We start from the raw sequence: 24,958 nt of genomic DNA, 5'->3' as shown, positions 1-24,958 counted from the left end.
ATATTTGGAGGGGAATGTCATTTTTTCCTTTGCATTATACTTGTCTTTGTAAATATTTATCTTTCATTAACTACCACCAGCATAAATTATTTCATTCATGTAATCCAAAACCATAGTATGCTTTCTTAATAAAGAGCAACCTCAGAAAATCAGGCAAATATTAGACCTACTACTAATTTATCAAAAAAATCCTTAGTTGGAATTACAGTCTATAGATAACAACTAATTTTATAAACTCTCAGCGTTGTATGAGTTACTTTTAAGTGTCAGAGAAGTAACAGACAGGCCTATTGAATATTATATGGCAAACAGATAAGATCCCATCTTAATGAGCTTGAGGGACAGAAAATGTCATAACAATGGATGCATATTGCTTTCAAAATATCACAATATATTAAAAATGTGTCAAACTTTATTAAGAATATTCCCCACTATCCATATATACAGATATTCAAATAAAGGTCACTGTCTCCAATTTAGGCAGCTTATGCACTCCCTTGTTGCTATGCTTGGCAATGTTGCTATGCTGGAGTGCTTCAGAGGTGCTGCCTACTAATGTAAGGTAGTCCTGGATCTGAAGGTAAGATGAGACTTGAATCCAGTCTATTCAATCCAGACCTTGGTCCAGATCTGCTTCCATAGGATTCAACCAGAGATTTGTTGAGTCACAGAAAGAGTTTAAACAAGAAATTCCACTCTTCTGATTATTCTCATTTATTTCTCTTACTCATTGTTCAGAAATACTTCTAAGGCATGCATATGTAAAAGGGGATGAGGAAGGAACTGATGGTAATTATCCGGGTTCTGCTAAATGAAGAGGGAGAGAAAAGGTGTAATGAGACACTCCTTATGCCTTGCATCCTTCTCATCATCATTTTAGACTTTACCAAATATGAAGGCACCATATTTTAGCCGAACTTCCCCTTGATCAGATCTTTTATCTCCTCATTTGCATATGTAAACAATGGCTGTCACTGGTTCTGCCTCCCTGTTATGTTCATGAAAGGTGGAATCCTCAGTCCTTAGCATAAAGACTCAAACTTTTTAAATACTTTCAAATCTACATGTTATATTTAGGTTTTGGGGGGATATATTACTAATTTATAAAATTTTTTTAGTGAGATAGAGTAATGCCTGTAGATAGTTAGAATAAACAATGTGAAGCAAGGGAAGATATGATGCCTCATAATATATCACTATGTGCTTGGTGCCTAACATTCTTACTATTGGATTCATTCTTTTGCATACATAGTAACTTATGTATAAATTAATAACAGGAACACTTGCTAGGCTAAGGGAAAGATGGTGTTTTATCATTTTATGTTTCCTCAACACCAGGCTCAGCACTCAATGATTATTAGGTGCTCAGCCAATATTTTAAGCATTTTCTTTCTGCCTGGGAGTAGTAGTAACATAATTCAGTTAACATATTATCACTAATTAGAGCTCTTTGAGTCGTGAGAAAAGGAAATTCAGGACAATGAATCAACAGAGAAAAGGTGGAAGAAAAACACTTTCATGATATTGAAAGGTGGGAGAGATGTGACTGGTGAAAGGGGGGAAAAAGCTGAAAGTGGAAGTATCGAGTGCAGGAGGCAGAGACAATTGGAATAACTGGATTTTGTTCCAGTCCCCCAACAGGATGTCTGCTGGTGTGATGTTAGCCAAAAAGGACATGTGTCAAGAATGGGGGAAAGCTGCACATTATAAGGAAAAGCAATCTAGACAATGCCTAAGGAGCTTCATTGTATTTCCTGTGCCTCTGACAACAAGTCTTTGGAAAAGGAACATAGTTTCTCTCCAAGCTGGCTTGGCACAGTGGTGGCCCTGTATAGCAATTTATTTTTAAGTGGATTTAAAATTTTCCTTTCTTTCCTTTGTCTTTAACTTATTGGTTTTCCATATAATCTAGCTCTTTAATAGACTTTCTTTGAGGTAAGGAATTTTGAATTTCACATTTTTTTTGACAGCTCTGTTGGTTTCTAAACCTTTTAAATGATGATAATAATGGTTAATATGGACCCTCTTTTCTCACACTTTCCTTTCCTTTCTTTTATGATTAAAATGAAGTTAAAGGCCTTAGAGTAGATTATAGGATTTTGTTTCACAAACCAGCCTTTCTAAACTCCTCTGTACTGTTGCTCCTCACAGTTAATATTAAGGTGGATAGACGTGAATGAATATAATCTTTAATGTTGTTCAAATCTAATTTCAAGTTTTGTTTTAGGGACGTCAAGTTGCTTCTCTCCCTTCCTTCAGCTAACTGATGAGCAGTGGTTCATATAGAGTAGCTTTCTTCCACCTCACACTGATCCAATCTTAGCTTACCAAAAAAATCTTTCCTCACTTTTTAGAAAATAATTGCTACAAACTTAATAACACGATTATAGCTATATCATTTAATAAACCCTGCTAACCTGTATTAGACAAGCAATGTGAGGCTTCTCAAAGAGCCTGACATGACTGGGTTGGTTGAAAGAATCTGGTTATATTCATAAGACACATAAGTCAATATTCTTTTTCTTTGGTACAGGAGCTGCAGTGGCTTTATAAATATTTACACCCCCCTGAGGTTCACATTTGATTCTATCCTTTCTTTGTGAATAGTTTCTCATAAAACTGATATGAAATCCATTGTATAGGGTAAAATAAAAACGGAATGGTGATGTCTAAAGTATTTTTATTATAATGTTAAAATTCCCAGTGAAGGAATTTTGGGGATTTATGGAGACTGGTACAAAGATCTTTGGGTTTTTCCCTCATTTAATCATTACTTTTCTTGAACATTTTATCTTTTTTCCCCCCTCTAATAGTTTGGTATTATTTAGCACAACACACTTATAAACACTAGTAGTGTAGTTAAATTGTACAGGTACTTTGTTTTTAATGTGTATCCCAATTTCCTATAATTATTGAGATGAAAGTTTATCTAGGTTATGTTTAATCAAGATACATTTAATTCAGTGTATATCATAGAAACTATTAATTTAACTTAGGGAGTTCATAGAGAATTCTCTCACTATTGCAATAAAGGAAAATTAAAGGGAAAAAATGAAAACTTTAAGGAAATCAGTATTACTTGTATTTATTACATTATGAGCTTAAAAACAAAACCCTAGGTGGACTGAATGTAATGGACATTCTAAAAGGTAATTTTTGAACTGGATAGCCATAAACCTTAGTGCCCACTAACCTGGTCCCAGCGATTAGAGATGGGGAGCATTTAGCCTATACACCCTGCTGCCATAGAACAACCATGAATGGCAGCAAGCAGCAGTAGTCTTGTGAATAAAGGTATGAGTCGAAAAGCAGAAAACAAACAATATTGGTCACAGTGTGAGAAGGACTGAGGGTGCCTTGTCAGTATGTTTGGTGATTCATACTTCTATACACTTGGCAATACCATAAGAACCACTAAGCTCTTAGTTTCCAGTTATCATTCATATCTCAGAAAGTAAAAAAGAATATTGACACACCTATAATAAACCTTGAAAACATTTACAATCTCAAAAAGAATGGAAATGTTTAAGAACACAACTTTATCATATTTCAGCCAAGTCTATTTATAATTAACATTTGTGTGTTGGCCACTTCCATCAAAGTTGAAGGCTGAGTTGATGTAGAAGCTCAGCCTCCCATTTAAATGCAGAAATGCTGATAAAACACAGTTATTAAAAATATTTAAGTAACCCAATCTAGAGTAAATAAGGAGAAACTTCTGAATGCCAAAAATGAAATGGGAGTTCCAAGTGGGAGCATTAAGGAAAAGCTAAAGCTTTGGTGGAACATAGGTACGTCAGAACCTATGTGCTAGGACCCAGCAGCTCAGATTTTAACTTTCACTGTTTAGTAAGTCTGAAACTTGTATATGAATCCTTTGTGTACATCCAGGATCCCAGAAAGCCGCACTGGCCATGAAGCATGGAATAGAGAAAGGATAAAATCCTTCTACCATCTCACCCTACACTTTAGGTTGGTGAAAGAGCCATCCATGAGAAAATGGCTTCTAAACCTCTGGAACTTGAAGATGTGGGGATCTACCACCCTTCAAGTTAGGGTGATGAAATAAAATGGAAGCCAGTGAAAGTCCTAGGATTCCCACAAGCACTGTACTGTCAAACGTACTGGAGGCATGCTTTCCCAGGCCAAGGCTTCTTAGACACATATACAAATCACCAGCAAGGTTACCCTGACTGAAGATGAACTCAAAATAAAAAATCAATAACTGTAAAATGACTAAAGAACATCGTGGAGGAGAGACATGAAGGAGAGTTAGTTGATACAGGAAATGGGAGATTTAGCAATAAGGAATTAAAGGAAAATCTGAAATGAATGTGTAGATACACTAAAAATGTTAAAATAGTTAAAAGGAGTTACAGATACCATAAGAAATCTTTGAAAAAGAACAAAGTAGAACTTCTAGAAGTTAAAATAAAGTCCTTAAAACATAAAATTCACTTGTCATGTTGAATGTATTAATATAAAATTGCAGAAAAATTAGTTATCAAGTTTATATGTGGAAGTAGGGGGGCACCTGAATGGCTCAGTGGTTGAGCGTCTGCCTTTGACTGAGGTCATGATCCTGGATGAGTCCCCTATCAGGCTCCCCATAGGGAGCCTGCTTCTCCCTCTGCCTATTTCTCTGCCTCTCTCTCTGTATCTCTCATGAATAAATAAACAAAATATATATTTTTAAATGTTTATAGGTGGAAACCATTCAACGCATAAAACATGCAGCCTAAAGGGATAAAAAACATGAAAGGAAATTAATAGAAACTGGGGATAGATTGAGAAGACTAAATATATATTTAATAGAAGCTTCCTAAGAAGAGATGAGACATAATGTGAAAAAGGCAATATTTGAAGAGGTATTCATGGAAGATTTTCCAGAATTGAAGAAAGATATGCATATTCAGAATGAAGGACCACACCAAATCTCAAAAAAGATACATAAAAAGAAATCAACCCTCAGATATATCACAGTGAAATTACAGGATATTACAGAGGAAAGTTTTGGGCTTTTTTTTTTAAGAGTCATGATCTCAGAGTCCTAAGATTGAACCCCGAGTGCATGAGTGGGGGGAGGAATGCAAAGGACAGGGAAAAGCAAAATCTGCACTGAGTGCAAAGCCTGACTCAGGGCTCAATCTCAGGACTCTGAGATCATGACTCTCAGATGATGACCTGAGCCAAAGTCAAGAGTCAGATGCTTAACTGACTGAGCCACCCAGGCATCCCATAGACTAAAGTTTTAAGTGCTAACCAAATATGTAGACATATGATCCACCAAGTTATGACATTTAGACTGACAGAAGCCAGAGCCAGTGGGATAGTGTCTTCAAAATGCTCAGAGATCATAACTATTAACGTAGAATTCTATGTCAAGTTGAACTCTCAAGAATGAGAACAAAATAAAAACATTTTCAAGCAAAGTCCAAGACGGTAAGGTCTGAAAGAAACAGCACAGCATATACTTCAGTAAGAAGGAAACTAAATCCAGATGGAAGGGGTGAAGTTCAGGAACCAAGGAGGAAGAAATGATATTAGCCTCACCTTGAATTGAAAACAATTAAAAAAAAAAAGATTGATTGATTGATTGATTTGAAAGAGAGAAAGAGAGAAAAAGAAGGTGCAAGCACACTGAGAGAGAGGGAGAAGCAGACTCCCCACTGAACAGGGAGCCTGACATGAGCCTGGATCCCAGGATGCTGGGATCATGACCTGAGCCAAAGGCAGACACTTAATAACCAAATGTGCCACCCAGACACCCCCAAAACAGTTTTTAAATCTAAATTGTTATCTCTCCAAAATCATGAAAATTTCGTTATGCTTTCCTTTGTATATAGAAATACATTAAGGAAAAATCTGTTTTTGTGTCAATTTGCTGTGAACAAATTTAAATATCCAACAATGCTAGTACATTTAGGTAAAATGTGGAGTATATACAGAGACTGAAATACTATGTAATCTTGAAGAATTATTGCTGTCTTGTGATAGTGCTTATGTTAAGATATTAAGGAAAAGCTAGGGTAGCCCCGGGTGGCGCAGCGGTTTGGCGCCGCCTGCAGCCTGGGGTGTGATCCTGCAGACCCGGGATCGAGTCCCACATCGGGCTCCCTGCGTGGAGCCTGCTTCTCCCTCTGTCTGTGTCTCTGCCCCTCTCTCTCTGTGTCTATGAATAAAAAAAAAAAAAAAAAAGGAAAAGCAATACATAAAACATCATATTCACCATTAGATGAGGTGTATAAAAATATACACCTCAAATTTTGTTTATTTACAAAAATTCACATATTGTAGGGCAATGTACCAAACATATTCAAATCATTTTTTGGTGGTACAGTATTTTTTTTCACCTTATACTTTTCAAAATTCTATAATGGACATGTATTCTTTAATAAGAAAAGAACTTAAGAAACTTAAAAATATAGGTACTTTATTAAATTATAAATTTCACTAAATAAACACCATATTTCTAATTTTGCAGGCAAACCTGTCCTCACCATCCTCTACAGTATCTGAGAGTCAACTGGTATGTATCCTCTCATTAAGTCATGGACCTACTTTAGAAAATTCTGACCTCTCAAGACAGCTTTGAGAGAAAGTGAATGAGAATCAATGTACTACATATATTTGCTTACTTGTCTGACAAACGTTTACTGATGCTTTACTGAAGCTGCATGCTGGTTGTTTTGCTGCTTATAAACATACATAAAACCATACACAGACCCTGTTTGCTAGGAACTTGCATCTTATTAGTGGGACTAGCATGATGTGGGTGGGGTCAGAAGCAAAATGCTATTGCAATTTAGAGAAAGAGATACTCAGTTCCTGATGGGACAGATGCAAAAACATTCAAGGACAGGTCACATTGATCATGTTGGACAAGTTCCGAACTTTAAGAAATGAACAATGGGCTATTTCAGGTAGGAAGGTTAGGATGTGAATGGTCTAGATCAGTAATAAGCAGTAGAAATATGTAAACCATAAATGGAAGTCACATATGTAATTTAAAATTTTCTAGGAGCCACATTAAAAAGTTAGAAAAAAACTAAAAACAAAAAACAAAAAGACAAACACAGGCCACATTTCAAAGATATATTTTATTTAATGATATGTAAATACTACTTCAAACATATAAGCAGCATAAACTTGAGATATTTTACATTCCTTTTTTGTGGCTAAGTCTTTCAACTATGCTGTATATTTTACAACTGTAACACATCTCGATTCAGAATTACCACATTTCATCAGCTTGACAAGGGGCTACTGGCTACTGTATTAGCGCATATCTGGATTCTAGAAATCTGTTATTTATAGATGAAAATTTGATTACATAGAATTATTTTTCCTTATAGTGTTTTGTGTTTTCTATTCTTACAGTGGTTGGCAAATTGAAACTATGAAATAAGTTGCCTAGATAATACTAAAGATTTTCTATATATCTTTTAATTTTTATTGTTTATAATTGTAAACTCCTGAACAATAAGCATCTTTGGTATAATTAGAAAAATTTGTAGTAAAGCAGTTTGAGATGTTAAGAAGACAAAATCACTGTTTAGTACTGTTATTTTTCCCTATTTAAGCAATTCTTTTGGTGTCCTATATCCATAGACAATAAGTCATGTTGTCATTATCATGCCAAACTATGTTCATTTGTGTTTGCATGTGTGTGTGTGTGCACGTGATTTTAGCGTTCGTTAGTTTAGAATAGTGGCTAGCAGTATGGTATAGGTGAAAGAATCCTAGAATGGGGGTCAGAAGAGCCATCTTTTGTTTCTGCTCTGACACCTGCTGTTAGGCTGACAGTGGAGAAGTCACAAATCTGAAAGTTTGATCCTCAGTTTCCTAAATGAACAATGAGAGCATTCTATTACATACTTTCCAAACCCTTCTAGCACTGTGAGTCTATGATTACTAGCAGAGTGATATGAAGAAGTTGCCATGGAAACAAGCATTGCAATAACATAATAAAGTTGAATAGTTTCCCCGTTTAGATATGGAAATATTACAACTATTTTAATATTTAAAATAATGGTATACTTGTTTCTTGAGAGCAATGAGTGACATATATATATATATATATGGCAAATATATATGATGATTTCATAAAAAGAGACATATTAAAAACAACTCATTGTAAATGCAATAAATAAACCTTTCCCCGTCTAATACAATATTTCTGTGAATTCTAAGTTTGTGTTCCTTAGGGATAAAAATGCAAAGCATTGCTTTGACTGACTTTAATGATAATTTCTCTGCATTTGCTTTAGACTTTTTCTCTAAAGAGTTCAAGGAATATCTTAACCAAGTTTTAAATTAAGTTTTAATTCCCAAATTCCCTTGAGACATAGGTTGGTTTGTGAAGGGATTATTATCAAGCAGGCTTATCACACAAAAAAAGAACATCTGGACTGATATAATTACTCAGCTTAATCACTTTGACTTCTATTTCATGGCATTAACCCTGATTTCATTACTGGGGAATGGAATAGAATAGAAATAATTGCAAGCAAGGAATGATATATGACATTTGCTTCTTTGAAGATTTATGATATTTTTGCTCTTAAGTAATATATGAATGAAATTTAAAACTTCCATTTCTATGAATGAATTTTCAAAATTTGTCATCTCAAACTCTCTTCAGAATTAAATTCTGAATAATTTGAGTGAGAATGCCTTTGAAAAATGGAACTATGTATATATATATATATATATACACACACATGTATGTAAACATGTCTATAGCATACACACATATAGATATCAAATAATAGGAAATTTTGATATTATATGTTGCTTTTTGTTAGGTATATATATCTGTAGCACATAAAAATTATTGGGAACATATGAAAAATTATAGTCAAATTATATAAGTAAATATTCTGTTTTGTGTAAAATAAGTAATTAGTAAAATTACTGTAGTCTTGTTTTAGGGGAGAAATATAATAAATTAGTAGAAGTGAAAACATGATAAATCACTGTGGTAGCACAAGCTTTATATAGAAACCATTTTGCTTTTAAGGATATATAATTTTTTCAGACTTTTTTCTTTTTAACTTGGCTAACCTATTTGCTTGTTAACATTGCAACTGTTCCAATTCAACATTTGAAAGAAAAAAAGAAATGTGACTGTGTCCCTTATTCTTAAGATACTTCCATTGTTTATTTTGGAAGCCAAACTCTAGTACTGGGCTCAAGATAATAGAATAATTTGGGTGTCCATATGAAACCAGTTCACCAATCTGTGCTTCAGCTTCTCTTGTTCTGTTACACCACAGTAGGTGAAAACTGGAAAGGAACTTGGAGGTGAGGGTATGGAAAATGCTCATCTATAAAATGGGAGGTTGGAATAACTACTCTGTCAACCTATAGAGGGTATTACAAAGCTCATATATCATAGGATGTGAAGTTGCCAATATAGATTGTACATATGAGAGCCTGCAAAGGTATGATCACTTATGAAAGAGGAGGAGACTTGGTAGGGTGAATTTGGGTATGGAGATTTCACACCTGTGAATAGTATTAATAGCACAACAAGGGGAGCAAGAGGAAAGGAGGGATCTAGGCTAGAGCTTGTACCTCCACGAAGCTTTCCTAATTCCTGAGCTGAGTCATCTCAATGTTAACAGAGGCTGGTGGGGCCTCTTCTCTGGACAAGAAAACAGGTTAGGTTCCACAAGATGGGTAAGCACTGGTCTTTCTTGGTGGTAGGTAGGGGAGCCTTGTTTAGAAGACATTTGGCTTTTGCACTTGGTATTTACTGCCATTACAAAATGCTCGTTGTTGCCTGAGATGGAATATTGAAGCTGGAGTGTACAATAGATTAAAAAAATAAGCTATATGGCTATATACGGGTAAAAGCAAAGTGCAGCTTACTGGAACATGATAAAGAAGAGTGGGTAAGCTTTCAAATACTTTGTTCCTAGTTCTGAATGCCAGCTTTTGTGTCCTGCTTTAGTGGGGCATGAATCATCTTTCTGAGGGCCCTTGAGGTCATTTGCTGAACAAATGCAGCCCTGCCTGAAAGCTTTTGTGTAGAACTGATGTCTTCTTCAGGCTTAAAGGTGGTTTGTCCTTGACCAGTTTTCCTTGACACAACATACTTTAAGTGCTACAGCATTTATCTTATACGCCTCTTAAGATTTGAGTCATGCTATTGTCTTCTCTTCAACCATTAAAATATTTCAATTGAGCCCATCTGTTTTGTACACAGACAACCAAATGTCTCTTGAGCTATGGGATGTGGCTTATGATAATTGAAATCCTACGTATGTTTATTTTTGTACAACTACAGTAGCAATTGTAATTTTTTTTTAAGAAAGCACATCAGATAGGTACTTTCCTGGATAGTGTAGATCATTTAGTATCAATACTTTATATTATAAATGCAAAAATAGGGAAAGGAAAGTGTTTTTCCCTTTCACATTCATTTTATGTTGTTTTTTTTTTTTTCTTCACAAAGTTCTGTCATGCATAATATCTCATTAGAGTCTCACAATCTTGTGAGCTAGCATGGCACGAACTGTTATTTCCATTATACTGATGAAAAAAACTGAAGTCCAAATATCTGTAATGGCATAATGGCATGTCAGCAGTCCCAGAGCTAATGGGTGGTATAAAAATATGCTTTCCCCCCTCAATCTTGGCAACTTTGCTCTGTACTATAGTGTTCTAAAATCTGAGGTATTTCTTTGAGGGGAAAAATGCTTACATATTTGCTTCAGGCATGTAATATTGTTTGTTGAAAAAGAATAAAAGCTAATAAAGGTTTATTAATTGAATGAGTGAGTCAGCTAAATAATCTAGAGCACACTGCTTTTGTCAACAATCTTGACTAGTAAAATGTTTTTGAGTTTCAATGAGCTTGTTGTCACAGAAATTCTAAAATATATATATGTGTATACATAAAACATTGGGGACTAAAGATGAGACTGAAGCAAATTGGTAAAAGAAACACAGTGGTACTTTCACAAGCCCATTGGATCCATCAAATTAGTAGAACTCCTAGCCTAGCTCACAGAGTTTTCTATATGCTATGTTTTATTACTTTATTTTTTTAGTATACATTTTATTTCTTCAAAAAGATAAAAATAAATTCATGAAAACTGAGACTCTGTTCTTTCTTTTCTTCTCTCATCACACCACTGCAGAGCTTACTACTGTCATCAAGGGCAATTAAAAACAGTCTACTAGGGGCACTTGGGTGGTTCAATGATTGGGCCTCTGCTTTTGGCTCAGGTCATGATTCTGGGGTCCTGGGACTGAGTCCCACATCAGGCTCCCTGCAGGGAGCCTGCTTCTCCCTCTGCCTGTCTCTGCCTCTCTCTGTGTCTCTCATGAATAAATAAATAAAATCTTAAAAAAAAATCAGCCCATGAGCTGCAGTTACTAATTCGAGAATGAGGTTGCTTTAAGAAGCCCTTATTTTAAAATATTAATAATGGATGCTCTAGGTTAGTGCTGGCAGTTAATTTTCAACTTTGGTCTCCAGCCAGAGGCAGTACCAATTTATTGTCATAGAATTATGATTGCAGGTCCAAAGAACAGAAACAATGTTTATTTTCACAGTGCCCCCAAGTAGCAATGTTCAAGCATAAGTGTATACTTGTTGAGTTAAAAACACAAATTAATAGCAGGCTCGGATCAGTGCTCCATGCAGGCTGATTAAACCTGCCACCAGGCTCCAGGGACTCTACATACTCTTCGACTTTTTCTCCCTCAAGATTAGCAGTATGTTTAAATATGATCTCCTTAGTTCCACCCCACTCTCAAATTCTCCAAAAAAGATGCCATTGTTGTCTTTTCGTATTAAAAATTTTATTGCTTATCACCATAAACAAATAAAGGGAACAACAATAATTTTCTTTTAAATGGGGAAGTTTGAAATATTTTAGTGTCTGTAAAGAACTGATCTCGGCCTTTGACTTCTTGCATCCATCAGAGATGGGAACTTCAGCCTCTACTCTTACCATAAGAGTGGAACTCACCAACCCACTTTCCTTCTTCTGGCCCTTTATTAGTGAAAGACCATATGGATCTTCTTCTTTTTTTTTTTTTTTTATTTATTTATGATAGTCACACAGAGAGAGAGAGAGAGAGAGAGAGAGAGGCAGAGACACAGGCAGAGGGAGAAGCAGGCTCCATGCACCGGGAGCCCTATGTGGGACTCGATTCCCGGTCTCCAGGATCGAGCCCCGGGGCAAAGGCAGGTGCCAAACCGCTGCGCCACCCAGGGATCCCACCATATGGATCTTCTATCCTGAGGAGTTCTCTCTTCCTGGGTTACATAAAAAAAAATGTTACTGAAAAAATAATGGGAGACCCCTAGCTGACAATCACCATCCCTTGGGGTTTTCATCTTGGATCGTAGCCAGCATCCTAGGCTTCTTCTGCCTGTCAATTAATTTATTCATTTTTCAAATATTTAGTTAGCACCTTCTAGATTCCAGGTACAGTTCTAGGTGTGGGAGATGCAATAGTGACTGAAGCAATGATCTCTGGCCTCACAAAGCTTACATTCTAGTGGAGAAAGCAAAACAATAAACAAATGTCAGATTGTGATAAGTGCTGGATGCCAGCATTCCAGGGCGAAAATAATTCTGGAAACAGCAAAGAGCCCAAGTACAAACTCCCAGGGGAGAGAGCATCATAGTGTCTGTGCTAGGGTTGAGAGAGTGAAGGGGTGAGAGGGACAGTAGCAGCAGATAAAATTGGAAAATCAGGGGAGGTGAGTTGGGCATTGGAAAGATTAGGTCAGATAACACGTGGTAGATAGGCATTACCTTACAGGCATGGCAAGTGAGAGAGTGAGTTATTAGAGAGCTCTGAGAGGAGTCAAGTGACGTAATGGCTCAGTGTGATTTTTCTGTCATTTACTTAACTGAGTAGCCAGCCTTCTTAGAACAAAGGTTATAGATACTACAGTTCCTGACATAGACTAGGTCCAATTGGGAAAATGGCTCCAGAGAGCTTCTGATAGATGTGTCAGTACAATGGTGGTTTTTTCTGAGGCACTTCAGAGATGTCTTACATCCACTGTAGATCAGTTCTCAGTAGGTTCATCAAAATGAATTGAAACTTGCCATTTAGAGAAACTGCTTGTTATTCTTTCTGTGCTTTTTTGTGTTAACTGTGGGAGTCATTGCCTGTTTTTATTTCTTCATTTAGACTGGTAAGAAAATTATGGAGTTACTTTTCCTGGCATCATAAGAATAGCATTTGTGTGTATTACTCATGAATCTAGCTGGATCTATGGATTCTATAACAGACAAAAATGAAAGAAGGGCCAGTTTAGACTAGTTTGGTTGCTGGCAATTTTGATCTTATAGGAGCTCACCTTAACAGACTTCTAAGTTGATTAATCTAATTTCCTTTGCTTTTATTTGGACACAAACTTAGCGAATTAGATTTGCCAGAATTAGAGAACAAAAGTCTACTTGAAGTCTGAAGATACCATGTAGCTATGTGCAAGGATGCAATATAGATTAGAAATCAATAAAAGATGGTTTCTTCTAAAGCCTCTCTTTTAGTCTGGAGGCAGAAGCTCAAGGTTAAGCAGATATCTTGGGTTGGCAGACCAAGGAAGATCTATCTTTCGGTGAGCAGGACAGCATTTTAATGGAATGAGTTCTAGTTGAGTGCACATGAATCACCTAGGGATTTTGTCAAAATTTGGATTCTGATTCAGTAGGTCTGGGGTGGGGCTGAGATTTGGTACTTCTAACAGGTTCTCAAGTGACGCTGATGGTGCTGGTTTACGTACCTCACTCTGAGTGGCAAGGTGCTAACATATATCTTATTTGGATAGATCCACTAGTTTACTCTGTGTTGCAATTTAGTCTTCAACAAATAAATGTAGATTACATAACCATTTGACATTGAGTAATGGGCATTAGGAAGAGCAGAGAGAAAGTTAACTAATATTCCAGGAGAGCCTTGGGTGTACCAGAAATAGCACCTTGCTTCACTTAGGCTATTTATAATGTTCTAAAAGGCACCATGGAACCCTTGTTTGGGTGATGGATTTGAATATGCAGAAACATGACTTATGTAAAAACTCTACGTGGTATAATACCTGAGAGGACAGGAATGTAAATAATAAAATGTACCTTTACCTTTACTCATTATTGAGGGACCTAATCATGGACAGTTGTAACCCCTTAGCAGAATGTCCAGACAGGTTGAATAGCTTTTTCAAGGCCATACAGTCTATTAACACTACTGCAAAAATTAAAATCTGTATCCTTCATACTCTCCTCCAAGCAACATCATGATGTTTTTTGAAAATGTATTTTTAACAAGTTCAGGGAGGGACATTGGTACAAATTTTGATGTCTTGGCCATGCAAACTAGAGAGTCCTTTACAAGGTAGAATGTGGTATGGGAGACATAAATGTATGTGTGTAGGTGAAGGGAAGATGTATGGATGTGTATGTCGAATAGGAAAACATCATGTCCTACACTGTTTTTGGAGTGCTAATTCTGGCAGGAACATTTATTCCATGCTTAAGGAAAGAAAAACTGGATTTAGTAAGAGTAGTGAAAAGAAAGGTAAAATGATATCGAATGAAGTAACAATGGCTGACATCAGGTTTTGGCAATGAGCAGTGAAAATAAAACAGAAGCAATGAATTTAAAAAAAATAAAAAATATAGAAATACTAGGACTTTATTATTGATTGGGCAGAGGAAATTATAGAGGTTGGTATTTAAAAACAATTATAAGTGTCTATGTTGTTTCTCTGGCTGTCTCTTTGCAGTAGGCATAGGAATAATTAAAATCATGGGCTTAATGATTAGATCAGTCCTGAATTTAAATGTTGACTTCTTCCCATGTAAACTGCATGGCTTTGGCATGTGGCTTATTCTCTCTAAGTCTCTCCTAGGGTTGTTTATTCGGAATCGAAGAGATATTGTATCAAAAATATTGAATATAGAGCCTGGTCACATATAGATAGAACAGAGAGCTTGCATCTATGGGAGAATGATGGTGGTGTCATTATCTGCAGTGAGTCTTCAAGGATTTTGAAGTTGATTTCAAAGCATGTGAAATGGTATGGGTAAGGTAAAGAGGCTGTCACAAACATGATTTGTCCATGTACTATGGTTTATGGAGAGTACAGGAGGTTCAGAATTGGACCATCAGTTGTTTGATTTCCATTTTGCCCATACTGGCTAAATACTGAGAGATGGTTAGTTGTGGAGGATATGGTTAAAGTTTATAGAATGGGAAATGTGAAGAATGTCAAAGGCAAACTATGTGCTTCTTTTGCTTCTATGTCTATAAAGTGTTACTGAGTGACAACAAGTGAAGGTGCAGGAGGAAAAATAGGACTGAAAGAAGAGGTGATAAATACAGTGTAAGAATCAGGGCAAGTGTACCAAGGTCAACTAGGCAAACTAGAATGAGGAAGACTCAGAGACTTCAGATAGATCCAGCATAGGGACATAGAGTCCAAGAAATGAGCCTGTGGGAAATGCAGTAGAGTAGAGGAAATAGGGAAAGAATTATTGTCAAATTATCAGACAACCATCAACTTTAGGAAATTCACAGGAACTAAGGAGCATAAAAACTGGAACAAAAATGAATATGAAATATCAGTAACTGATTCTGATACTGAATATCCAGAAGAGTCTCTTTGCTGGTTTCACCCTAGAAGATGATGACCCCAAGAGAAAAGATCTGAGTGAAAGTATCCAGGTGAGGATAACCCAGATCATCATCTTGCTAGCAATACAAGGGTCAGGTAGTCATGTTGCTCTGGCAGAGGGGTTCTCTTAGTATATCAAGGGCTCTAGTCAGCTTTCTCCCCTCTGCATTCATCTTTTTGCATACTGACCAAATTTACCTCCTAAAGCTCCATGTTTTAGAACCTGGTAGGCCCTGATTTCCTGCCTCACAAAGGAGCAGGAGAGAAGGAGAAGGTACAGGAATAGGAGAAGGAAGGGGAAATGAAACAGGAAGTCAAGTGGAAAAGACAGACAGGAAATCTGGACAACTTAGGATCATGACCTGAATATTAGGCATCTCTGTTATTATAGGTGGTTGTAGAAATCAGTAGTTTCCCAGGCTTTGTTCTTGTGTTGAGCTTACTGCTCTCGTATGTATACTCAACTGCAACTTCATACATAATTGCTCATTTTTCCCTCCTGAGAGAAATCAGAGTTTCTTAAGTGGGAGATATTTCTTAGCCTGGGGAAGATAGAGGGTTTTCTCCCTCTGTACTTTCCCAGTTGGCATAAATATAAAGACAACTGGGAAAATATCGATTGAAAAAAGTGGCATTTATTCAAGCCTCAAAATATATCAGGTGGTTTATAGAGCAGAGAGATAGATGTAGTCCCTGAAGGCTTGAGTTGTGAGCATCAGCATTGACTGAAGCGGGCTAATTTACAGTTTTCTGAAAGGCAATGGGGTTGAGAAGAATGATTATGGCAAAATGCTTAACCAGGAAAAGTGTCACAACTTTTTTTTTTTTTATTGAATTCTTATTTGGGATGTTTTTGTAAACTTATCAATCATTTTGTGACATTTTACAGTGTAACAAGATTCTGGTGTTTGTGAAACATCATTCTGAAATTGCCCCCAAAGTAGATTTCTCTTTCTCTCTCTCCCATCAAACTGACATTGGGTACAACTTTATGAGTCTTGAATGACTAGTCTATTAGCTAAAACTCTTTCAATTGTAAGTTACACAAGTTTTGAGTTTTAAAAAGTAGGAGGAAAGGAAAGTCTTAAGGAGCTGCAGGACAAGAATTTCAGCTGGGCCCCAGGAATGTTTTAGAATTTAGTTCTGGAAAGCCCCCAAGAGCCTCTCCTCCCTAGGCTCCCCGTACACTTTGCTTTCTTCCTTGATCTCATCTGTTTTTGTTTTTTTTTTTTTTTTTTTAATGGAGGATTAAGGCTTTCCCATAGCTCACAAATTGACATAGGTTCAATCCTCCCAAGTAATTCCAGAGTGATCTGGATTTCTTTTTTTTTTTTTTTTTTTTGATCTGGATTTCTATTCCATTTTCTTGGAAGAGAAAATGTGGTTCCACCTCCCCACCCTCTTAGGTCAGAAGGCCATTCCTGGTTTCATCATACATAATGTGAACATGGTTTCTGGGGCCCAGCTCTGCAGATGTTGGGGTTTGGGGAGTGATTTCCAGAAAAATAAATTGTTAAAAACTTGCTGGGTTGTGCCGAATTCATCTCTCCTATCATGCCCAGAATGAGAATGCTGCCTGGCACTAAGGACACTCTCTATAAATATTTGTCAAATGAAGTAGTTATTGAGTGAATGCACTGGTAAAGATTTAGGAACACATTTGGCTCGATAAGTGAGGAAGGTGTTTGAATTTTGAACATTGTGATAGTAGATCTTTCTGAGTTAATTGTTATAATAGTTAACTTTAAAATTATATTAGTTAAAATCATTTGATTTCTAGGCTGCTTTTATGTATTGGTAAAATCATTTTAAAATTTAAAAAATTATACATTTTTGTGAGAACGTTTAAATGACAATAATACCATATTCATTCATTTTAATGGTATTTATTTCTTTATTTTAAAATTTTTATCTAATGTTCATGAAGACTAAGCCTGGAGTGATTCGCCCAGTACCTGTAAAATCCAAAATATTACTGAAAAAAGAGGAGGAAGTCTATGAGCCCAACCCTTTCAGTAAATACCTGGAAGATAATAGTGACTTCTTTTCTGAGCAGGTGAGCATACATAAAAGAAAATCTTCAATATTTTGATAAATAACTGTATAAAATATGGAGATGCCTCTATGAATATAGTATGTATAAGAAAACGTTCATTTAATTGGAATATCCTTAGTAATAAAAAAGATCAATTTTTGCATAATAAAAAGAGATTCACATATTCCCAGGATGATATTTTGTTTGAAGTATTTCAAATAAAAAAAAATCTACCTAATGCTGGTATTGTTTAGGGAACCAAGACACTACTCTCCATAAAGAAAGACTTTGTTTTCTTGGTTGGATGGTTCATATAGGTGTTGCCTTCTTATTTCTAAAGTCCTGCTTTAATTTGAAGAGATGCAATATTTTAGATTCGGTATTAGTACATTTAGCAAAAGATCTATTGTATGGATGCATTGCAACATGGTAGAGATGATATGAACCCCTGGATTGAGCAGTAATATTTTGGGGATGGGGTTTAAGATATTTTAAGACTTTGTTGATCATTTAGTTTATACATAAAAAAGGTGTACTGTCTTCCTTTTATATACCCTATACATTGGAGGAGGTATAATGGGAGGTTGTTGATGGTGCTTTATAAGCTATTTGGGAAACATATGAAAATACACATTTATGTTATATAAAAGTCCATATTATTTCAGAGAGAAACTTTGCATCTCTATTTGTCCTACTGAGATGCAGCAAATAGGCACGGATTATGTATTTTATATCTCAAATACTATTACATGGATAAACAATATAAGCAATCCAGAAACCTTTATGATACAACCAAAGCATGTAAAATCACCACCCTTGGTAATCATTAATAAAATAAACTTAAGAAAGAATATAAGATGATATACTGCTTTTAAATTTTACTTTGAAAATGATAACCAAGGATATTCTTTTAAAAATTACATTTGCATTTGTGAATCATAGGGAATATCTTATCTGCCACATATTAACTCTATAACATCTCTCTTCATTTTCTTCGTGTATAAAATGAGGCATTCGGATCGGGTACTTTCTGAGGATTCTTCCATTTAAAAAATCTGGGTTCCTTAAAATAAAAGATTAACTGTGACTAGGTCAGAAGTCACTGTGTAGCCTTGTAAATGTTCATCACAAATACTTTCTCATGATTTGCTATAGTTTTTATCTATATAATGGAGATGATATGATTTTGATAAGTTAAACATTTTTAGAAGGCACTAATATCATTGAATTAATTCCATTTTATAGAATAAAATGTAGTCCCCAATTTAAATCAAATAGAGAAATTCTACTGATTTATAAAACTGTATTCACTAATTCCACATGTAACAGAAATAAAAAAATTTCTGTTAGGAAAACATATTTTCATCATCAACAAAAAAACACTTATTAAGTATCTACTGCTTTGTGACACAGATACTTTAGAGGCTTTATATGACATTTTAGAATGTATGGGATCATTATAAAAATAATGTAGTTAAATGACAAAATGCAAACAGCTAAAATAAACTTTATGTACTATCCATGTAATTTATATTCTTCAAAATATGCTTTCATGCTGTAAAATAACAATTTTGTTCTCTGATATTAATACAATTTCAAATGTATGCATTTTACTTTAAACAGAATTCATTGTAAAATATCAAGTTATATATTTATCCCAATTTACTGTCCTCCAAAATGATAAATTCCATTTTCAAGTATAAAAAATTCTTGTCATTAAAAGGAATTGTCACTTCTTTGCACTGCTTTTCCTGACTAGACAGCAAGTTTAAAGCTCTGTTTATATATAATACAGACCTGTATTTGTGGAAAATTTGAACTCTTTTGTAAATATGGAGATGCCATATTGTATTTATATATTTTGTCAATCAATTTATTCTTGTTTATATTTCACCTTTTATGTGGAACACAGGAAGTAAAAGGAGTCTGCAGACTGTCAGGATTGAAAGAAGTCTAGCATACTACTTAAAAGTGAATTCGAAACATTTCTTGGTCTTACTCATTAACCTTGCATGAGAGGGAAAATATAATAGAAACTTGAGGATCACTGCACACTGGGCAAGTACATGTACTATCAACTGGTCTCTTTATATTGAGTTCTAACTACCATCTTAGTGTGTCCAGAATCTACAAGAGAGAAAGACTTCAAAGACACTTCGCAAGTGTAGAGGCTTAGATCTACTTAAAATATAAATTGAGTAATAACAGTTGATAATCTCAGTGCTGCTACCTCATCAGAACTTGAATAGAAGAGAGTATACTCAAATTCACTAGTCGCTATTGTATTCTCCTCTGCTGCTGCCACAGAATAAATTGAATGGTTCCAAACTCAGTTGATCTCACCCACCCATGTAATGGAAAATTCTTTAGCCAGACACTTGGGCCAAATTGAAGCAGCTCACATTCACAAATCTGCCTTGTACTGGGGACAGTTCCACATGACAGGAGATGTTGGATGGAATTGTTAAGTCAATAAATTTCTCCTAACAGCTTCACTGCCATAAAATATGATTTCAAAACTCTCTGTTACAAAATGTCAGACATTAAAGATGATGAGACCAGACGGAAATGTATTTACTGTAGCTTAAGAAGGTACAAGCAGGCAGCCTTTTGAACTGATAATGAACTGAAAATCTGCCTGGAGACAGCCTCTGAGTACTAAAAGCAAAGTTTGAAACCAAATATATAATCAAGTAATTGAGACTTATTAATCAGCAGCTTTTGCATCAAAATGGCATAGGCCAAGAAGCATCTGTCTATATTAGATGGATTTTGTAACAAAGACTCCTCAGAATGAAGTTTATGCTGTTTTGAAATTACCTTTAAAACCATTATTGTATCAATTTGTGGTCCTTTTGACTTACTGGAAAATATCCTCACTCTCCACATTTGGATTTAAAACTATTGTGATGTACTTTGAAGCATTCTCTATTGATGATCAAGGTCAGAGTTGGAAAGTAATTAACAGAATTGATTGGACAAATGGGCATCCAGAAGACATTGAGGCTTAGAAAATCAATTCACTGATGAGAGTGAAGATACTTTAAGAGCCCACTGATTTTTGGTTTGCCTGACTACTTGTGAGTTGGCAAAATATATTGATTGTTTTGTGCTCATTTAGTGTATTTAATTAGATAAAGGTGATTTCTTCATTTAAGATCCTCGATTTAATATAAGAAGCGATTATTAATCTCAAGTATATAAAATGTTACATAAAATATTCTCTCTCATTCTTTATAAATTTGTAATCAAATCCATAATATTAAATGTCATTTTCTTCTGAAAATCTTAATGAAATGTATAAAAAGAAAGTATTTAGACAGAATTAAAGAGGAAATATTGTAATTTCATCTGATTTTCCTGGAATCATTTTTTCCTTTCTCTTTCTCTCTCTTTCTTTCTTTCTTTCTCTTTCTTTCTTTCTTTCTTTCTTTCTTTCTTTCTTTCTTTCTTTCTTTCTTCTTTCTTTTCTTTCTTTCTTTCTTTCTTCTTTCTTTTCTTTCTTTCTTTCTTTCTTTCTTTCTTTCTTTCTTTCTTTCTCTCTTCTTTCTTTTGAGAAATAACACTTCCTAGCATTTATGCCTCCTGAATTTTATTTTCCTTTTAACTTGCTTCAGTAAGCAAAAGAACATGTTTTTTGTGAAAATGACCATTTAGTGAATTTCCTTCACACCATCTCACAGAGAGCATAAAAAGATAATTATGGGGAATTTTCTTTTTTGTAGTATTTTCAGTCTTTCTTTTCTTTTGATTTTCCGTAGACATCTGACTTTTCTACCAAATTCTCTGTTTGACGTTCAACTTTGATGATTATATGGGTGACTTTCAGATTTCTATCTCATTATTCCTCGTTAGATTTCTACTGTGACCTTCACCTTTTCTTCCTTGTGTCACGCACATGTTAATATTACAGAGCAAGTACTCACCTTTGTCATAGGTGAAACTGACAATACTGCCTTCTATTCTGAATGACTTCTGGCTTTGCCATAAATTGCTGCTGTTTCAACAATTGTTTCTCAGTCAAGATGGTTCATTCTCTTTTGTCATAAAATTATCTTTTATCATTGCTAACCATTTATTAAGAAATATTTTTCAACTTAAAATGTTTAGCCTTTTTAGGTCTAGAGTTAATTAAGTGGGTTGCCAAATTGTTTTAAGGAGAGAAAACTGAAATGCCTTGTGTTACATTTCTTTTGAAAGGGTTAAGCCCAAAGATTTGGTTTCTCTACATTTTACCAGGTTGTTTTTTGTTTATTCAAGTAATGAAATCTTTGTGAGTTTTTTCTTCTTTCCTTTTGTCTTCATCCCTCCCTTCCTCCCTTTTCTTTTCTTCCTCCCTCCTTCCCTTCTTCCCTCTATATGTAATAGGTAATAATTGATCATAAACAGGAAATATATCACATGTAATAGATAGTTTATCATCAACATAATAAACTGTTTTTTCAATTGTCATATAGAGGCAAAATTTGCTTTTTCTCTAGAGTATAATCAAATGGTATTAACCTTTTCAAAGTTAAGATTTCATGTCTCCTTTTTTCCTTTTTTCTGTTTTTTCTTTTCTTCTTTCTTTCTTTCTTTCTTTTTCTTTTCTTTTTTTTTGCATAAGCTTTCTCTTGATTTTGTGTAATTATTGAGGTTGATTGGAACTTGCAATTTTCTGTTGCAGTTATCTTCAAGCTATGGGAAACTTATTTTCCTGTCCCCCTTCCCTTGACTTACATAGGGTTAAAGTACTGAACAGATTCTTACTTGGTCTAAAATATCAAAATCTTAAGAAGACCCATTGCCACTTGCATTATATTAGATTGAATTATTCTAATAATTCTAAAAATTAGTTAAACAACTGAATTCTAATAATTAGCTAAGCTCTGAGGCATTAGTTACTTAACAAATATTTGGTAGATCTGTAGTATCCAACATCCAACCCTACCCTAATCTATGAGGCAACAATGATGATCTGAACATTTTATGCAAATATGTTCTTCTTCAAAGCTTTGTTAGCTCATGATGTTCTTATCTCTGTTTAAGAGGAATGGCACTGCCATATTTAGAAGCTCTCATGTAAATTATGCTCGAGTTTTAAGATAAGGTCTTGCTAAAATCAAATATTCTATATTAATTTCTTCTGAAAAGTATTAAACAGAATGTCAAAAGGGAGAAGGTAGCTGTGTAAAAATTCTTTAAGTAATATCCAGAGTAAATGTTATTTAGAGATTAGAAAGTTTTATGTGTTGGCAAGGAAAAAAGATACATTCTTATATTTTTACTTCACAGAAGTCTTTATCCCATACTTCTTTTTGAACTCTGAGTCAAGGTCAGCCTGTAAATAGAACTGTAGATAGTAACAATCACATGTCTTTGGCATGGTTTTGTCATATGGCATGTAGGAGAGTTTTGGTAAAACTAGTGTTCCTGTCCCAGGACATTGTCTACAGTACTCCCCTTTCTCCCTCTTTATACAGTTTCAATTCTACAACTGCCTTAAAATGATTTATAATTATTAATAATGTTTATGGAAAAAAACTGAAAAAAATTAAAAACCGTGGACTCAAAATGGTGTCATTTAGAGTTCTCAAACCTGTGCTTAATACATAATTGATTTGAACTTTCAACCTTCCCCGGAAATGTAGTCTTATCTTGTCAGTCAAGAATTTTTCTATATGTGTCAATGAGGGCCTCCTGGGTCTTCTCTACCCACCAAAGAAGGAAGAGGTAATAATAATCTGCATTATAAGAAACTTGGCTTTTCCCTCTCAAAGGCCACCTGCCCTGGAATAATCCTTTTTTTTTTTTTTCTAATAATGTTCTTGCTCCACCCTTCTATAAAACCTTCTATTTTGTCTAACTCCTTGGAGCTTTCTTCTACTTACTAGGTGAGGTGCTGCCTGGTTCATGAATCATTTAATAAAGCCGACTAAATCTTTAAATTTACTTGATTGAATTTTGTTATTTAACAAATACATATTCTTAGGAAATGCAGAGAGGCTTGTGATTTTTCTCTACTGAAAAATTTTGTTTGATCCATGAGAAGAGCAATCAAGGTAGAATGTATAGAGGAGGACACAATAAAAGTTGAATGTATTATTTGAACATAAATGCTAAGACCGATGTGTTTGAACCATGTTATATTCTCTAAGCATTGGGGAGATTGTTACTTATTTTACAGCGTGGGTGAGATTAGACAGACTTTGATGACAAATATAAAGGTCACAGCAAGATATAGAAACCCGAAGATGAGTTATGTGGAGAGAGTTGGAAACCTCTTTTCTGTGATCCTGTATAAAATAACTTAAGGTCAGAAATTTAGGCAGAGAAAACAACAAATCCAAATGAAAAAAGCAACCAAAAGAATGCATAGGAGGGAATGAAGCAGAGAGATAAAACTGGTAAAGAAACTGGTTTTTGAATTCCAATACAGAGCCAAAGACAGCCTGAGAAGTCCAGCTCTTGGAAAACTCAACCTACTGGTGAAGCAGGTCATTTACAGTAAATATATGGGAAAAAGAAAATGATGTATGGAATACATTACACATGTGCAAAAGTGTAGTTATCTTCATTTCAAAGGCTGCATGGAAAGGAAGGTCTGTAAATTTGTAAATTCAAAATCAGTGATTCCTTAGAGGCTGGAGAGCTGGCAGGTTTTTAGACTCTTTTGAACTAATATTCTAATCTCCAAATATGGACAATCCTAAGAGAAATTTAATCTCTTGCAGCCAGGCCATCCAAATATCAATTTGTCTTATGGACCTTTAGGTGTTTAATATGTTTTTTGCCTTTGCTTTTCCTTGAAAATAGAAAATTGCATTTGGCATGGAAATAAACAACTCACCAGGGACTGAATTGTCAGTTAACTTTATCTGGTAGAGTTGAGAGGCTTAACATATTTTACCTGTTCAAATAAAAGCAAGCCTGTATGATAGTCATACAATTGGGTAAATTCAGAAAAATAGAGGGTTTTTTTTTTTTTTTCCAATCTTTGACTAATCCATTTCCAGGAAATGTTAGGCAATCATGAATTGCATTTGGTGGAAAGACTGGCCTTCTGCAGGGTATTGTAGGGTCAGGCTATTCTCACCTTCCAATTTTAGAACCCTTATCCAGGCAGGATCTAATGACTTCATCTACGCTGAGGTGTAATTGAACCAAAGGAAAACTAGAGCGGCTTGGTTTTGTGGAAACAACTCTGAAGTCTGGATCATATCATGCAAGTGTGATTAACTAGCTCTACCCTGTGCATTTGTGAATTGTGAACCTCATCCATGAAGCGTGGGAAT

At 35.1% G+C, this 24,958-nt stretch overlaps 1 protein-coding gene and 1 long non-coding RNA gene across 52 annotated transcripts in view; one reads left to right on the top strand and one right to left on the bottom strand.

Annotated features, from left to right (window-relative positions):
- The window catches only part of MLIP (muscular LMNA interacting protein), a 263,432-nt gene that overhangs the window by 194,551 nt on the left and 43,923 nt on the right, over positions 1-24,958 (top strand). For 48 of the 50 annotated variants that reach the window (XM_072832578.1, XM_072832573.1, XM_072832596.1 and 45 more), the window contains 2 exons: positions 6,485-6,529; positions 17,577-17,705. In XM_072832578.1, the coding sequence (XP_072688679.1) occupies positions 6,485-6,529; positions 17,577-17,705 (174 nt within the window). Of the gene's footprint in view, positions 1-6,484; positions 6,530-17,576; positions 17,706-19,596; positions 21,033-24,958 lie in introns of those variants that run through there. The other 2 variants (XM_072832583.1, XM_072832577.1) reach the window with 1 other exon arrangement.
- LOC140636846 (uncharacterized) overlaps positions 1-24,958 on the bottom strand; it is a 56,854-nt gene that overhangs the window by 19,990 nt on the left and 11,906 nt on the right. The gene's annotated exons all lie outside the window — the stretch shown is intronic.

This window comes from Canis lupus, chromosome 7 (assembly GCF_048164855.1).
Source record: "Canis lupus baileyi chromosome 7, mCanLup2.hap1, whole genome shotgun sequence".
NCBI lineage: Eukaryota > Metazoa > Chordata > Mammalia > Carnivora > Canidae > Canis > Canis lupus.
This window is presented reverse-complemented; position numbering and strand designations above follow the sequence as displayed.